The 12540-nt window shown below is 46.5% G+C and overlaps 1 protein-coding gene across 1 annotated transcript in view; it reads right to left on the bottom strand.

Annotated features, from left to right (window-relative positions):
• The window catches only part of NWD1 (NACHT and WD repeat domain containing 1), a 247992-nt gene that overhangs the window by 105408 nt on the left and 130044 nt on the right, over positions 1–12540 (bottom strand). Inside the window, exon 12 of the mRNA XM_069767760.1 lies at positions 9648–9812. Within this exon, the coding sequence (XP_069623861.1) occupies positions 9648–9812 (165 nt within the window). The remainder of the gene's footprint in view (positions 1–9647; positions 9813–12540) is intronic.

Below are 12540 nucleotides of genomic sequence, written 5' to 3'. Positions count from 1 at the left end.
GAGGTGATCGAGAGTCAAAGCCATCAGGTCCATTCAACATTTATTTAAGATCTGTTCAAATTTGGAGCAAAACTCAGAATTATCATGAAATAATGTAGGTCGTAATGATACACGCAAGCCTTTTGGGATACGTTGGGTCTACTTATCGTTTTGATTCCTTTCAGTTTGATATCGATCTTCAAAGATTTTATAGGAATGTACGATTTGAAGGCCCATTTTTCTGAATTAACATCGGTTGATATACACCCCCCGATTATACAGACAACACCCATCAATTTAAAGGATTTGGGTCTGAGAGTCCCTAGTAAATTTTCCCCTCCTAAGAATAGTCCACCGGTCGAAACTTTTATTGGGTTGATTGAGAGGGAAGCATCGGAATTTTATAAGCAGATTATAAGAGGCAATTTTATTTTTCAATCTAATTTAGAACCTGCTGAATTTACTGCTTTAAAGACCCTTATGGACGATAAAGACATAATTATCAAACCGGCGGATAAAGGGGGTGCTATAGTGATTATGGATTATTCCTTTTATCGTTCTGAAATACTATCTCAATTGTCTAATAGGGAGTTCTATTTACCATTAGATAATAATCCTTCATCAATAGTCAAAGAAAAAATAGCTTTTGTCTTAGAGAAAGCCTTGACATCACACATTATTGATAGAAAGACTAAAGAATTTTTGACAAAGGAATACCCTATTATTCCTGTATTCTATGTATTGCCAAAAATACATAAAAATATGACTAAGCCCCCCGGTAGGCCGATAGTTGCATCGACGGACTCAATTTTGTCTCCATTATCGATCCTGTTAGAAAAAGTATTGACACCCCTAGTCAAGGACACACAGGCCTTTTTACTAGACACGGGGGCCTTTTTGAAAATTATAAAATATATTGGTACACTTCCTGAGGGTACACTGTTGGTGACCCTGGATGTTAACAATTTATACACGTCCATTCAACATGTGAAGGGAATTAGGGCAACTGAATGCATACTTAGAGACTCCCATAAAGACCCGAATGTAATTTCTTTTTTACTCAGTTTATTAGAATTAGTTCTAACAGAGAATTTTTTCTTATTTGAAGACACTTTTTACGTTCAGGTACAGGGTTCGGCAATGGGGTCCAATGTGGCCCCACCTTATGCTAATTGTTTCATGTCTGTTTTTGAATCCGACCATATATACAATAATGAATTATTTCAAACACATTGTTTATTGTGGCGTCGTTATATAGATGACGTGTTCTGTTTGTGGAGGGGTTCACAAGACACATTGCTGGCATTCTTAGAACATATTAATTCAGTATGGCCCGAATTGTCCTTCACATTAAATTATAGTACCACACAAATTAACTTTTTGGGCACAATGGTCATCCAACAGCCTGATGGGTCAATTATGGTTGATCTTTATGTAAAAGAGACTGACCGAAATAACCTCCTACTCTATCAGAGTTGCCATCCAACAGCAGTTACAAAATCCATTCCCTGCTCACAATTTGAAAGGGTACGTAGAATCGTTAGTGACCCTATAGTACGTTCCCAGCGTTTGAATGAAATGGAAGGAAAATTTTCATTAAGAGGTTATCCACCTTGTTAGGAGTCGAGTTTCCTCTGCTGCACAGGGGGAATCTCGATCCGTCTCCGCTGCGGTCTCCCATTCTCCTCCAGCCGCAGTGGAGTCTGCTCAGCAGGGACGTCGCTCCCAGTGTCTTGCTCGCTCTCACTCTGTACAGAGAGTTACTACTGCTTCTTCAGCTCCTGCCATTAAAGTCAGTGCTGGTCAGCGGCGAGCGGACTTCCCTGGGACTAAGTCCTTGTTTGCGCACACTGAGCATGCCCAGAGCAAGATCTCCCGTTGGAGATCGAGGGTCATGTGCTCTGGCTCTGCAGCGCATTCCATTGGTCCTCTTGGCAGGTCTTGGAAGGGCAAAGTTTCTGTGGCCACTTCCTGTCCTGCAATTATATAAACTGCGCATGACCGCACGGCCATGCGCTAGTGTACAATTGAATACGTATGTTTGTTGTGAGTGCAAGTCGTTCATTAAATACACCTACCCTATTGTATGACTGTTCGCGTATGGAGTATGGCTGCTATCTAGCGCCCGACAAATCACTCAACGTGTCACACACGTATCAGCGTCTATTGCTGTGACCGCCAGTGCGGCGCCACGCGCCAGCAGTGCGCTTCCTGACCCACGTCTGGGTGCTTAGTGGTGCCTGCCAGCACGGCACAGTTCGCACTTCGGTGCTCTAATTATAAGAGTTGCCTAACACACCCTGTTGCGGTGTTGTGCCAGCAAGGGTCTAATCGGACTTCAATCCTAGTTGGGGTTAAGTTCGCTGACTGCTTGCTCACCTTCTATGTGCGGTACCGCGACCCTGTGACGCAACAGGATCGCTTCCTTCACGTTGGTGAAGTTTAACCCACGCGAGTATACTTATGAGTACCGCCATATAGTCCATCATTACTCAGCAGCAGGTTCCATCTCTGCACGGTGGACCCCGGGCTACGAACGCACCGTACACTATCAGTCTTATTATTTGGTGCGTTCCGCTAGCCCTAACATTACACTAGCGCCAGGGTCTGGCTAGTGATGACGGACAAACAGCAATCCCTGCGGTATATACAGCAGCTGGAGGGTAGGTTGGCGGCTCTCGAGAGCGCAACCTCAGCTGTGGATGTTACCGCAGTTGCTGTACAGGCTGCCAGCGTGGCTGCAGCAACTTTGTCCATTGCCACCCCTGTTCCGACATTTTCTCGCCTCCCGCTGCCAGAAAAATTTTCTGGTAATAGCAAATTTTGTAGGGGATTCGTGAGTCAGTGCTCTATTCATCTCGAGCTTCTGGCTGCACGTTTCCCCACAGAGCGGGCTAAGGTGGGATTTATTGTGTCTCTATTGTCGGACAGGGCGTTGGAATGGGCTACGCCGCTGTGGGAGCGTGGCGATCATGTGGTGCACAGTGCTCCTCTGTTTTTGAGCACTTTAAAACAGGTCTTTTTAGGACCTCAAGTCACCCATGACACTGCGCTCCAACTGCTGGCATTAACTCAGGGTGAGTCCTTGGTCAGTCATTTTGCCGTCCAATTCCGCACTTTAGCATCTGAGCTGGAATGGTCGGATAAAGCTCTTATCCCCATATTTTGGAGGGGCTTGGCTGACCATGTAAAGGACGCTCTGGCCACTAGGGAGATTCCTGCCACACTGGAGGAGTTAATAACAGTCTCCACTCGAATTGACCTCCGTTTTAACGAGCGGAGGTTAGAGCGAGCCCAGTGTAGGCAGAGGTTTCGGCTGGCTCCTACTTTCGCCAAACCTCTGGAATCTCCGGTCCTGGTTCCTGAGTCACATGAGGCCAGGGAAGTGTCACAAGCGGGACCTAAGTCCCGGACCGCTTGTGCACTCAGGGTCTGTCATGTTTGCCAGCAGTCTGGACATTTAGCCACCAGATGTCCTCAGCGGTCGAGGAAACGTCAGCGTCTAGTGGTCGTAGGTGGAGGTACACTAGACACGGCGACGTTTGCCTCTAAATTGTCCTTTAAGGGGACAATTACTATAGGCTCATTCTCCCACTCGGTAGAGCTCTGCGTGGATTCTGGGGCGGAGGGCAATTTTATGTCTTCTGCCTTCGCCCAACGCCACGCAATACCTCAGGTTATGCTAGCTCAACCTGTAACGGTACGAGTGGTGAATGGGTCGACTCTGCCCTCACAGATAACTCACCAGACCATCCCTTTTACTCTGTCCATGTCGCCATCTCATCTGGAGATTATTTCCCTGCTCGTCATTCCAGAGGGAATTGATGAAGTCCTGTTGGGAATACCTTGGCTACGGTACCACTCTCCTCATATCGAGTGGTCCTCAGGCAGAATTCTGGGATGGGGTGAATCTTGTGGGGGTAGGTGTCAGAGGGAGTGCGTTCAGGTAGCTACAACTGAGGTACCCGCAGATCTTTCCTCTCTCCCCAAGCAGTATTGGTCGTATGCAGACGTATTCTCCAAAAAGGCGGCGGAGACCCTTCCGCCCCATCGTCCCTATGACTGTCCTATTGACCTCTTGCCTGGTGCTGAGCCTCCCCGGGGTCGAGTCTATCCGCTATCTCTCCTGGAGACGGAGGCAATGTCACAGTACATCCAGGAAAATCTGGCAAGAGGGTTCATCAGGAAGTCAGTGTCACCTGCTGGGGCAGGGTTCTTCTTCGTGCAGAAGAAGAGTGGGGAATTGCGTCCATGCATAGACTACAGGGGTCTTAACGCCATCACCGTTAAGAATAAATACCCTTTGCCTTTGATATCTGAACTGTTCGATAGGCTTCGGGGAGCAAGGGTATTTACTAAATTAGATCTGCGGGGTGCTTACAACCTGATTCGCATCCGTGAGGGGGACGAATGGAAGACGGCTTTTAACACCAGGGATGGGCACTATGAATATCTGGTGATGCCCTTTGGGCTCTGTAATGCCCCAGCCGTTTTCCAAGACTTTGTGAACGATATCTTCCGGGATATGCTTTCCACCTCGGTCGTAGTCTATCTGGATGATATTCTCATCTACTCTCCAGATATTGACTGCCACCGGAGAGATGTTTGCAAAGTCTTCGACCTCCTACGGGCAAACTCCCTCTATGCCAAGTTGGAGAAGTGTATGTTTGAGCAGGAGTCCTTACCTTTCCTAGGCTACATCATCTCAGCCCAGGGATTGGCTATGGATCCTGCCAAACTACAGGCTGTGATGGACTGGCAGGAACCCCATTCTCTTAAAGCAGTGCAGCGCTTTATGGGGTTCATCAATTATTATCGCCAGTTCATCCCGCATTTCTCAACTTTGGTAGCTCCCTTGGTTGCCCTCACCAAGAAGGGGGCGAATCCCAAATTGTGGTCTGATGAGGTCTCCAAGGCGTTTATCTCTATAAAGTCACACTTCGCTAGCGCTCCCATTCTTCATCGCCCCGATGTTGATAAGCCATTTATCATGGAGGTGGATGCCTCTTCTGTTGGTGCTGGAGCAGTCCTCTTCCAAAAGGATGCTCAAGGTCGGAAGCATCCTTGCTTCTTTTTCTCCAAGACCTTCGCACCAGCAGAGAGGAATTATTCCATCGGGGACAGGGAGTTGCTAGCCATGATGTTGGCTTTCTCGGAGTGGAGACATCTCTTGGAGGGAGCACGTTTTCCCTTCCAAATCTTCACAGATCACAAAAATTTGGTGTATCTGCAGACAGCTCAGCGGTTGAATTCTCGCCAGGCCAGATGGTCCTTGTTCTTCTCCCGATTTCATTTCACCCTCCATTTCCTTTCTGGGGAGAAGAACATTCGGGCTGACGCTCTCTCTCGCTCCGTTGTGTCATCTGCGGAGGAGGAGGAGGAGCCTCGGCTTATTGTCCCCACCGAGAGTTTGAGAACCGTGGCCCCGGTTTCGCTGGAGTCTGTGCCCCCGGGCAAGACTTTTGTTCCATCTAGTTTGCGACCGGAGGTTCTCTCTTGGGCGCACTCGTCCAGGGTGGGTGGACATTTTGGTACTAAAAGGACATCAGAGTTACTGGCGAGGACATACTGGTGGCCGCATATGGCTCGTGATGTCGCGGAGTACGTTCGGGCGTGTGTCTCTTGCGCCAGGAACAAGACTCCTCGGCAACGGCCAGCTGGGTTGCTTTATCCTCTGCCTGTGGCTGACAGGCCCTGGGAGATGGTCGGGATGGACTTTGTGGTTGGCTTACCCAAGTCTCGTAATTGCACCATTATCTGGGTGATCACCGATCATTTTTCCAAAATGGTGCATTTGGTGCCTCTTCCACGGCTACCATCTGCACGGGCGTTGGCTGTCTTGTTTATCAAGCATATCTTTCGCTTACACGGTATGCCAGACAAAATTGTTAGTGACCGGGGTCCCCAGTTTGCGTCTCGATTCTGGAGGGAGCTATGTCGTCTACTCAGTATTGAGTTAAATCTCTCTTCGGCATATCATCCCGAGACGAATGGGTTGGTAGAAAGGGCCAACCAGACCTTGGTCACATATCTGCGACATTTTGTTTCTGCCAGACAGGATGACTGGGCATCCTTGCTACCGTGGGCAGAGTTTGCACTTAACAATGCCGTAGCCGACTCTACCGGTCAGACTCCATTCCTCTTAAATTACGGCCAGCATCCGCGTGTTCCTGTACCCATGCCTGTGTCTTCCGCTGATCCCAGGGTGGCAGACTGGGCTGTGGAGGCACGGGACATTTGGGATCGCACGCAGGATGCCATTCGGGCCTCCAAGGAGAGAATGAGGTCCTCCGCCGATGTTCATCGGCGCCCCGCTCCGACTTTTGCCCCTGGCGACTTGGTGTGGCTCTCCGCCCGTAACATCAGGCTGCGAGTTGAGTCCACTAAGTTTGCTCCTCGCTACTTGGGTCCCTTCAAGGTTCTCGAACAGGTTAATCCTGTGGTCTACCGCCTGGCTCTTCCTCCACGCTTGGGTATCACCGACACCTTTCATGTGTCCCTCTTGAAACCCGTATACATGTCCCGGTTTTCCGAGTCATCTGCCGGGACATCGGGTTCGTCTACGGACGATTACGAGGTGAACGCTATTTTGGGGTGCAAGGTGGTACGCGGCAAAAAGTTTTATTTGGTGGATTGGAAGGGTTATGGTCCAGAGGACAGGTCTTGGGAGCCTGCTGAAAACATTTGGGCCCCACAGCTCATTGCTGCCTTCGAGCGTAGCGAGGCCCAAGGAGGGGGGGGCCCTAGGAAGGGGGGTAATGTTAGGAGTCGAGTTTCCTCTGCTGCACAGGGGGAATCTCGATCCGTCTTCGCTGCGGTCTCCCATTCTCCTCCAGCCGCAGTGGAGTCTGCTCAGCAGGGACGTCGCTCCCAGTGTCTTGCTCGCTCTCACTCTGTACACAGAGTTACTGCTGCTTCTTCAGCTCCTGCCATTAAAGTCAGTGCTGGTCAGCGGCGAGCGGACTTCCCTGGGACTAAGTCCTTGTTTGCGCACACTGAGCATGCCCAGAGCAAGATCTCCCGTTGGAGATCGAGGGTCATGTGCTCTGGCTCTGCAGCGCATTCCATTGGTCCTCTTGGCAGGTCTTGGAAGGGCAAAGTTTCTGTGGCCACTTCCTGTCCTGCAATTATATAAACTGCGCATGACCGCACGGCCATGCGCTAGTGTACAATTGAATACGTGTGTTTGTTGTGAGTGCAAGTCGTTCATTAAATACCCCTACCCTATTGTATGACTGTTCGCGTATGGAGTATGGCTGCTATCTAGCACCCGACAAATCACTCAACGTGTCACACACGTATCAGCGTCTATTGCTGTGACCGCCAGTGCGGCGCCACGCGCCAGCAGTGCGCTTCCTGACCCACGTCTGGGTGCTTAGTGGTGCCTGCCAGCACGGCACAGTTCGCACTTCGGTGCTCTAATTATAAGAGTTGCCTAACACACCCTGTTGCGGTGTTGTGCCAGCAAGGGTCTAATCGGACTTCAATCCTAGTTGGGGTTAAGTTCGCTGACTGCTTGCTCGCCTTCTATGTGCGGTACCGCGACCCTGTGACACAACAGGATCGCTTCCTTCACGTTGGGTGAAGTTTAACCCACGCGAGTATACTTATGAGTACCGCCATATAGTCCGTCATTACTCAGCAGCAGGTTCCATCTCTGCACGGTGGACCCTGGGCTACGAACGCACCGTACACTATCAGTCTTATTATTTGGTGCGTTCCGCTAGCCCTAACACACCTCGTATGTTAAAACAATGTCGGAATACTATAAGTTCGAAAAAAGATTCTGGTTCTCCTCCACGTATTCCTCTGGTACACACTTTCCATCCTTTTCTGTATAAGTTCCACAATAAGATACATAAGCATTGGCATATCCTGCGGGATAGTTTTCCTGAAGCACCAGAGTTTCAAATACCATTTATGCCATGTTTTAGACGTCCAAATAATTTGAGGAATAAAGTAGTCAGAGCAGACATTGGCTCACGGTTGACTATGCCCAAACAATTGTTTTTACGTACACAGAAGAAAGGTACTTTTCAATGCTTACAATGCGCACAATGTGCGAACGAACTAAAGGGCCCCAAAATTTCACATCCACAGACAGGGGCTGATATTCCGATACGGGTTTTTTTTACATGTAATTCTAAACAAGTTATATATGCGATAAAATGCCCTTGTGGTAAAGTCTATGTTGGTGAAACTATGCAGACTATAAAAGAGCGCATTTCCCATCACAAATCGGATATACGTTGTGGAAAGAACCATTTACCGATTCCGTATCACTTTCAGGAAGCAGGACATTCGGTCACTCAATTGAGATTTTTGGTTCTGGAGCAGGTCAATCTGAATAGGAGGGGAGGCGATATTAATAAACAACTTTTACGTAGGGAGGCCTATTGGATCCATTTCCTACAGAGTTTGGAACCGAAAGGGTTAAATAGGGACTACAATCTCACAGGTCTCTTTTATTAGATATTCTGACAATGTGTAATTTAGATATTACTATAGTGATTAATGACCCCCTCTCTTTTGTGTGTATATTTTTTACTTTATTCTTTTCTTTTTATTCATTATTGTTTCTTCTTTCTTGTATTTCTAGGCAGCCAATTGATTATTCCATTTTGTATCCATGTTTGTTATACTTCACCCGATCCGCACGCTCCAGCGTTGAATATTTCTCACTGCATAGATTCGGACTGACATTGCACTTCCGCGTTCCACCACTGCGTTCCACTGAGATGTGTCCTACCCGGGTGACGTATTTCTGGTTGCGCCGATTCTTTCTGCGGGTCACAGCGTTCCAGGCACTAAGTAGAGATGTCACTTCCGGGCGGGTTAGCTTATAATGGGAGCGCGGTCCTGCAATTAGTATGCAGGTGATCTCCCTGGACTCTGCATGCGGTCGGCTGTGTCACTTACCACAGGAGGTTCTAACAGTAAGCTCTTTTGCGATACACAGGGGTTTTCTTTTGTATCTGACAAGCGTCATACTTTTCATTTTGATTTTTGCCCTTGGTTCTTTATTACAGCGCTCCGATTTGGAGTTTAACAAACGTATATGTGGGTTTCCCTTGTCACAGCCCGGATATTTGTTAAACGGCACCTATAGTGGTAAGACATAGTGATATATAATAGGGAGACACCCATTTGACCGGACCGCAACGGGACTGCCCCTGGGTGAGTATAATCTAGCCTCTTTTTCTCCTCTTTCAGGTTACATCGGGGGCTTATCTACAGCATTACAGCTTACCTCACCATCAATTTTGGGGGTGACAGGTTCCCTTTAAATCCACGTTTTACCCATTTTTTATATAATACTTCTGGGAATATGTTACAGATTTGGAATTAGTGTCGTTTGTTAGAATTTGCTTGCTTAAAGAAGTGCCCAGACTAAATCCAGGGGTGGGCTGGGCCAGGGGACAGAGGGACATATGCCCCCGGGGCCGCTTCCCCAGCAAGTGTGAAGTGCCGTCTAGCTACTATATTGATCATTGTCATTCATTATTCATTATATATAAGGGCCTGGCCAATATATTTTGCATTATTGTTCACAGATTATGGTCATCGGCATGTAAGCTTTCTACATCAGACACATCCATAGACTAGGTGATAATACCTAGCTAAATTGTTCTAAAGCACCAAGAATGATTAGAGCCACAGATACTCACCAATACGCCCCTCAATAAAATTCATCGTAGGTTGGAAGAGCCTAAGAGCATCATGGACAAGCTTGACCTGCTCATTTTGCACTCTTTCCATGGATATATCAAAGTCTTTAATCATGCTATTGATTCCACATGAAATAATCTTGCTAGATATCCAGTTCATATTGCCTGGGAATAGACTTTTTATTTTAACATGAATCGTATAATTTAAAACATATAGGGAAATTATATTTTAGGAAATAAATTGCGTACTGTAAATTAGGACAGTATTTCTCAACCACGATCCTTGAGTATGGTCATTATAACATTTTAGGGTAGGTTCACACGGTCAGGAATCGGCAGCACTTTGGACAGAGCACATGTACGCTGCGTCCAAAGCTCTGCCGGCTATTGAGCGCAGCAGATTCTGCATCATTAAACCGTGCGGAATCACCGTGCCCAATACATTGTACGGGTGACATTAATCTTGCGGAGGTTTGCGTATCCACAAGATAAATACACATGCTGCGATCTGGAAAGACGCGCCACATGTCCGTCTCCATGGGTGAGCCGTGGGCGTCTCTGGATGCATAGTGGACATGGGAATTCTTGAAATCCCATCCACTATGCTGTAATATCTTGATGCTGCGGGTTGGACAATGTGCAAGTACACAGCATTTACTGACCATGTGCACCTACCCTTAAGGCCTCTTTCAGATGTCAGTGTCTCCGGTACGTGTAGTGACAGTTTTCTCACGTACCGGAGACACTGACACACGTAGACCCATTAGAATCTATGTGTTTCTGCACATGTGCGTGTTTTCACACGGACCGTGTGTCGGTTTGGAAAACACGTAGAAATGTCCGTTTTTTACCGGCAGCACGGACCACAATACAGACAGCACACGTGCATACGGATGAGCATCCGTGTGCTGTCCGTGTGTGTTTTTGCAAACATTGTATCATTATGAGAGACAGGTGTCCTGAATGTCAGGTAAAATTAAGAAATAAACTCAGTTTGGCCTTTTCTTTGCTGAGGTGAAGTAGTTGTGTGTTCAGGCACATTTGTGGATTGCTTATCCTGTATTTTTATGCTATAATGGCACCTCGTGTTGATACTGAGCGCCTAATAGCTCTTGTGGAACAACACCCAGAACTTTGGGACACTCGTGTGGAGGGAAGCATTGTTTGCACGTAGTGGTTGTTCAACATATTCCCCATCCAAGCAAGCGAAGTATGGTGAGTTGACCCATGGATCTTCCAATGTACTAACAAACTGTACTTACTTAATTCATATTTCAAATAGTGCTTACAGTGCTGCTGATGTGTTAGTGAATCTGTTTGTAGGCTATCAAAATGGCATGTAATGTTGAAAACCTTAGCACTATTATAGTCACTAGACTTCTGAATGTGCTTTTTTAATGGCAAACATAAACTTCATGATGTACCTTTGAATACTTTTATTCTAAGCCACCAAAAAACATGGTCAAACACATTACTGTTGTGCCTCTTCTGAACAACCATGCTTCTGCAAGGTCCAAAGTAGACTGTCCCATGTTCAGTGTTGGTCCTATATTTTTTTTTTGTATCCCGCCACTTTTTTCCTCTTCACTTGTTTATTTCAGTATTAGTTGTTTATTTTCCAAAACCCATGCAAATATCTGACACAAATAATGCCCTTACAGGTGTCTGGCAGGCATTGTAAAGGATGTGTATACTTACTACTCTACACACATAAATCTTGCACATAGTTTTGGTAGATAAGAACCCTAGCAATGTGTACATTATGGTGTAGGCTACAGTTGTTAAATGTATGCATGCCAGGAGGTAAGAAGTGGCAAGAATTAGATGTTTAGTAAGGCCATAGCTGCTGTTTACTTTTGTGAACATATTGAGCAAGTGACCATTAAGGCATATGTATTCTAAACAAATTATGTTTATGTATATTACATAGGCGTAATTTTTTTTTGTTTACTTTGTCATCAACAGTGGCTTTAATGAAACGACGCTGGCGCTCAGCAAGGGACCAGTACCGACGGGAATATAATCCCCTTCCCTCCACATCTGGGGCATCTAGAAAGCGCCAATATGTTTATTTCCGGCAATTAGAATTTCTGCGCCCAGTCATGGAACTCAACCAGTAAGTGTACTGCTTCAACTAGCTCATTTTTAAATTTGGATTCTCAGACACCAATATTGTTTGAGGCAAACTATGTATGTGGCACTGTAAATACTCAAGTAAGCCACTTTGTACATGCACATCTAAAATGGCTTTCCACACGCCTATTTTTTAAAAATTAAACAAAAATGTTCCAGATGAATAGTCCAGAACATAAAAAAAAGGATTCAAAAATGGTTGCATACAGATCACAAGGTTGTCAAAATTGACATTTGAAATATAAGGGTGTGACCTTAAATCCCCTATTGGTAGGTTGGAAAATGTTTTCAAGGCTATTATTCAAATGAATACATGTTTACGTTACAACTTTAACAACAATGTTCATTTCTTTAATCCTAGAACTGTGGACAACTTGGACAATTCTGATGAGTCACCAACAGCGGCTGCCTCAGCACCTTGTACGTCAGCATCAGAGATAGATCACACAGCTGAGGCCACACAAACAACACAGCCACAACAGCCATCTGCTGCTGGTGAAACAAGCACTGAGGGTATGATTGGAAGCAGCCAAAATACAACAGAATAACAATCACAGGCATCAAGCGCACCAGCACCCCAGGCATCACAAGCAGCATCAAACATTCCATCGCGGTACATACCACCTAGCCTGAGAGGAAGACGGAGCAGGCGACATGAGGAGATCAGGATGTTGCCAGAAGCAATTGATGCAAGAGTCCTGCATATACTGAACTCAATGACACCAGAATAAGATGTTGATCGTTTTTGCCACTCACTGTC

Source organism: Ranitomeya imitator, chromosome 1 (assembly GCF_032444005.1).
Source record: "Ranitomeya imitator isolate aRanImi1 chromosome 1, aRanImi1.pri, whole genome shotgun sequence".
NCBI classification, from domain to species: Eukaryota; Metazoa; Chordata; class Amphibia; order Anura; family Dendrobatidae; genus Ranitomeya; species Ranitomeya imitator.
The sequence above is the reverse complement of the archived record's forward strand: the minus strand, read 5'-3'. Positions and strand labels throughout refer to the sequence as shown.